This window comes from Chaetura pelagica, unplaced genomic scaffold, assembly GCF_000747805.2.
Source record: "Chaetura pelagica isolate M959 unplaced genomic scaffold, ChaPel_1.0 scaffold88, whole genome shotgun sequence".
NCBI classification, from domain to species: domain Eukaryota; kingdom Metazoa; phylum Chordata; class Aves; order Apodiformes; family Apodidae; genus Chaetura; species Chaetura pelagica.
In genome coordinates, this window is record NW_009954313.1 from 170,761 (window position 1) to 176,153 (window position 5,393).

Genomic DNA, 5,393 nt, shown 5'->3' on the forward strand with positions numbered 1-5,393 from the left:
TCATTTGCCTGTTACTGAAATAATAAAAAGGTTTAACAGCATGATCAATTCTGAAACGTACCTCTTTCCAAATTGAGCAAGACGTTCACAACACTCACGTACATTACTCTATAGATTCCTTTTCAAAAGTGCTTGGTCTGAGAGCCTGTGAAGAGACTCTCAGCCCTGGATGAAATCCAGAGACATTCTACTTTTCTATTCTTATTTTATTTCCAAAGTTAAAGAGAGGCACCCTGTTCTCCTCCATCTTCAGGAAGAGAGAGTTACTAGCTTTTCAACTATCTTCACAATCCATCCAATTAATCAGACTGAAAACTTGTGCAGATTTTCTGGTACCTTCTTTCAGTACCGCTTAACTGAAAGCACTGTGTGCAGAGAAGTCCTACGACAGGCTGTCTCATCTCAGCCCTATGCAGGCTCAGAGCATGACAGAGGTGTGTGGCCAGGACATCAAAGCCTCAAGAGAAACAGGCTAAGGGGGGTGGGGGCAGTTAAAAAAAACATTAGCAATTTTAGTATCAGTAAAGTTAGGTGACTTAAGAACAGTATTAACCTTGTCTTATTTATTAGATAGCACCTTCTAAGAAGAGTATGTGTTAATGTCTTTGGCTTTCATTGACATTTATACAGAAAAAAACCCACCAAAATATCCTTTGCTATCTTCCTTTTTTATACATTATTACTTACAAAAAACTTTCTATCAACACAAAATTGTGAAGATTAGTTTCTAAAAAAAGGTCCATGAAGATTATTTAAATGTCCACTTAGAGCAAGATTCAGAAGACTTAATATAAGAAGAGGATCAGTCACATACAGATAACAGGTTTAGACTGATGATGTGCATGTATTGAACCCAAAGGGCTTTTTGAAAAAACATTGTAATTGATTGCTTACTCCAAACTCCAACAGGAAGTCAGGCATTCACTCTGTCACTTCTCAGAAACAGTTTAAGTATAACATTGAATCCTGGCTTAGTTTTAAAAGTTCAAGTATATTCTGAGCAGTCTTCAGTTTTTCACCTGGGGCTACGCTCTGCTCATATGTTGCCCAACAGTCAAGTGTAAAAATAATTGTCATTTTACAGCTTCAAGTTCTTTACAAAAGAACTTTTTCAGGGTCCTTTACAAAAATTTTCCTTGGTCTTCACTTTTGCAGGTGATATGGTAAGACAGCAGGGAGATACTTGTGGCTCCATTTTTAATATCCTCTTCCTATGTTAAGGGGGAAGAAAAAGACACCAAATAATTCACATTTTAGATGCATTTAAAGCAAATAAATTATATACACCAAATTAGTTGATAGAATAAAATAATTTCCTGCAAGTATCTATTCTCAGAGCCCTTTCTGAAGGCAAAAAGCCTAGCATGGTCTTAAACAAGCATCAAAAAATGCAAAATACTGTGCTGTGGTTTAAGCCAGCTACTGTGATACATGGAAGCTTTTCACATACAACTATAAACATCTATAAGAGACTTAAAAATACAACATTGTTTAATGTTTAAAAGCTTTATAAACCAGGAGCCATTCTTATTACTGAAATATAAAAACCTCATGCTCACCCCGAAAGCTGCCTCCACCACCTCTTCCTCCTCTGAATCCTCCTCCTCCTCCACCTCTTCCTCCTCTGAATCCTCCTCCTCTTCCTCCACCTCTTCCTCCTCCAAATCCTCCTAATCATAACAAAGACATTACACTTTGAAGAGCATGTAAGTTCTTTGTTATATGTAACAATTTAAAAGAACAACAAAAAAACAGAAATTGTCAATTGCTGGACAGTTACAAGGTAAACTACTGTACCTGATCAATTTTTGGGACCATCTGCGGCATTTCAGGCATTGTTTAGTATCTGATATACCACGTCCAAAATACCAGACACAAACAAAACTCCACGACAAACTTACTCTATGAGAGCAAAAACTAATTACAACTACAAATTAATAATTATTAATTACAACTCAACAGAACATTACAACAAACAAAACAAAAAAACTTTGAAACACTTGTGCGTCACTGCAAAGGGGCAGAGTAGGGAGAAGAGGCAAAAAACTGCTTTAATTGAGGAGCATGTTGCAGGTGATGTTCAAAAAGCGAAGGATGATATCTACCAGGTCATTCATCTCACTCTCAAACACTGCATCTCGGGTATTTTGTCCAAACTAGTTTTTTAGAACATACTGAAAATACTCTTTCACTGACAGTTTTGAGTGTGTATTATCTACAATCTCCTACAACAAGTTTGCTCAGTGGTCACACTTTCTGTCTTTGTTACAAAGCAGCATACTCTGCTCCCTTCGCTATGGAGCTGTTATTTAGCTAGCTATAGAGGCCTAGGTCTTGCCACTGGATAGGTATCAAGTCTCTCTTCCACTGAGTCAACAAACAGAAATAGACATAGCATTTTTCTTTGCAATATAACTGTTGATATCCAAGCTTTAAAAAAAAAAAAAAAAAAAAAGGGGGGGGGGGGGGAAATCTGTACAACTCACCCCAAAAATCCCCAACATTCTGCATCTTCCATTTGTGGAATCTTACCTCTACCACCGCCTCTTCCTCCTCCACGTCCACCACCACGTCCTCCTCTACCACCTCCTCTAGGAGGACCTTTTTCTCCAGGAGGCCTCGGCAAAAACCTCTGAAGGGGAAGCAGCTTTGCTGGATCAATGTAAAACTGTAGGAAGAGAGTTCCAACAGGCTTTGAAAATACCAAGGATAAAGAGCACAGTAGTATCTCCCTTTATAAATAACCACAAATTGGTCTTAACCCTTTAAGGCAAATTGTCCTCTGATAAAAGCCAACTGAAGAAAGCACACAAGGAGTTACAGTGTTATAGGTATTAAAATATAGATTATATTTGTATGAGTTTTATTTGTTACTTTTGGGGGGGGCAGGGAGAAGAAAGAATGTGGCAGATACCAAAGTGAAACAGGAAATGAATACTTCAGTTTACAAAGGTCAACAAGCTTTTAAAGTTAATGAAAAAAATAAAGCTTTGATTATGTGATGACGATGATTTATCTAATTGATGACATACATTAGAATTATGTTACTGAGAATGACTAACCTTTTGCATTTTTTTAAATGAAGAGGCTTTCATGTTCTCAGATAGTTTCACAGAAAAATACTGTTAATTTCTTTAAGAGGAATAAAACAACTGACATTGGAATTCTGATTATTACATGAAAGGCACATTTAGACATTTTCTGAATTAGTATTTTATAAATGAAGCTAAGTATCATCACCACAAATGAAAAATTACAATTAAAAGATCAGGATAAACTATTTCAAATTTTCTCAGGATTTTTTCCCAGCTACAAATACGGTGTTTTTTATGGTAACTTTTTTTTTTTTTTCCCTTCCATGTTATAAGGCCTCAGGAAGAACACACCAGTGGAAAGAGTACATAAAATCAAAATTGTAAAGAAACAAATTTGTATAGCAAGTGACAACCCCTTTAGACCAAGGGTGACATCAAGGCTTATCTGGAACAATTTACACGGTGCAGGGACTCAGCTAGTGCTGCTGGGTGCTACAACTGCCTGGCTGTGGAAAGGCAGAAGCCAGCAGGGACTGCTGGAGCAACCCCATCCCACAGCAAGGAGGCAGACATCCTAACCCCACATGCAGACTTGTAAGAATCCTTTAGCTCTCCCATATGCAAGGACTTTCACATGCAGCTTCTAAGATCAAAAAGAACTCTTGGCCTACTCTGCTTAATTAAATTGGTAAGCAAGAAGCTTAAAAATCCAGTAACATATTTTCTTAGTATGCTATTGTAAGAAGAACATTTCTGAAATTGAAATAATTCTGATACAAAAAGCAAATCTGCAAGTTAATATATTCAGAGTGTGAGAGTGATTTAAACCTGCACATTTGACTTTACACAGTGGGAGGGGAACATGCATGCAGCCAGTTACTGACCTGCAACCAAACAACACAGGCTGAGCCTTACTGCCATGTTACAGGGCTACTCTCTCAGCTGTGCTGCTTTTGACATGCATTCTGTCAATCAGGCACTGACAACAGAATGGACTCAGTGCCTCTGTCTAAAAAAGCTTGCTTTGCAAGAGCACATCCTAGCATAAAACAACTTGTATTGGTAGTTTTATGAGCTGGATGATGAACAACAGAATATTCTATCACAAACTCACCTTTATAATTAATAACCTGGAGCATGAACAAGGTCCCCTAATGCATAAAAAAAACCCACTTCCTTGATCCAACTCTGTTCTAGGCAAGTAGCCTATAGCAGAAAATTAGGTAGGTAGAAAAAATAACATCTTGAACCACCGTGGATCCAACAGACATCTGCCTGTACTGGTACTGACTGGAAACCTCTGCCTGACATCAGGTAATCTGTCATACTGAAAAATTTTAGGTTGGGCACTTAATGTGAACAAGGCACCTACTGGCACCTAGTTGCAGCCAGATTTGTGACTGCTTACATCTAATGGGTAGCCAAGCCTTGAACTTTTTTAAAATTCTAGAGAAATTCCACTTAAAGATCTATCAGGCTTTAGGAAACAAACACTGTATGTCACACATTTCTTGAAGGATACAAAGTCTCTCAGCTGCCCAAAGATTTCATCCACTTTGCCAATCTGTTCCTTATTATCCAAATACACTGGGGCGTTGAAGTAAGGCACTTTGTTTTCTTCTGTTTTACATTTACAAACAATGTCATCTTCACAGGGATGCATGAACTCTCCCAATACTGAAATAAAGAGCAAACAAGCTAAACACCTGGAGCAGTCATTCTGATTTAAATAAATCATATTTTTTCACGTAACTTACAAACTACCCTTTCTGGAGGCCCCTGGTCATATCCGCCTCTGTTGAAGCCTCCTCGTCCACCTCCCCGTCCAAAGCCACCTCGTCCACCTCGATTAAAGCCACCTCTGTCGCCGCCACCGCCTCCACGATTGAAGCCGCCTCCTCTTCCTCCTCCACCTCCTCTTCCACGAAAAGACATCCTCTGCTACCTCCTGGTAGCAGGACAAACAGGAGTTGTGGAAGATGTAAGAGATACTTTACATTTTATTGACTCCACAAATTAAAGCCTCCCGACAACCTTGTTTGTTAATCTAGCGTTCAGCCGCTTCCGTCCTCGCTAACAACACGCAGGCACATGAAAAACCTACTTCACACCCAACACGCCACGCACTGCGGCGCCCGCCCGTACAACGCGGTGCAGCGACGGCGTGTTCCTCACCCGCACGGATCGAGCCTGAACGTGGCGACATCTCCTGCCCAAACCCTACTTCACACCCAACACGCCACGCACTGCGGCGCCCGCCCGTACAACGCGGTGCAGCGACGGCGTGTTCCTCACCCGCACGGATCGAGCCTGAACGTGGCGACATCTCCTGCCCCGGCACGAGTCAGGGGCGCCCTC

At 40.1% G+C, this 5,393-nt stretch overlaps 1 protein-coding gene across 1 annotated transcript; it reads right to left on the bottom strand.

Annotated features, from left to right (window-relative positions):
• GAR1 (GAR1 ribonucleoprotein) lies at positions 1 to 4,970 on the bottom strand. The gene is made up of 6 exons (XM_010004106.1): positions 4,793 to 4,970; positions 4,558 to 4,712; positions 3,063 to 3,122; positions 2,533 to 2,668; positions 1,560 to 1,670; positions 1 to 14 (listed from the first exon to the last, which is right to left on the bottom strand). Exons 1-6 carry the CDS (start codon positions 4,968 to 4,970, stop codon positions 1 to 3), a joined length of 654 nt encoding a protein of 217 aa, XP_010002408.1.
• Positions 4,971 to 5,393: the final 423 nt, after the last annotated feature.

Bases quoted from the DNA above. Each gene is read 5' to 3' on its own strand.
- GAR1 (XM_010004106.1), bottom strand. From the start codon at position 4,970: ATGTCTTTTCGTGGAAGAGGAGGTGGAGGAGGAAGAGGAGGCGGCTTC. The intron at 4,713-4,792 runs GTAAGTTACGTG...TCTTTATTTCAG, and splicing joins GCCTCCAGAAAGGGTAGTTT to TATTGGGAGAGTTCATGCAT. The intron at 2,669-3,062 runs GTTAGTCATTCT...CTCTTCCTACAG, and splicing joins CATTTAAAAAAATGCAAAAG to TTTTACATTGATCCAGCAAA.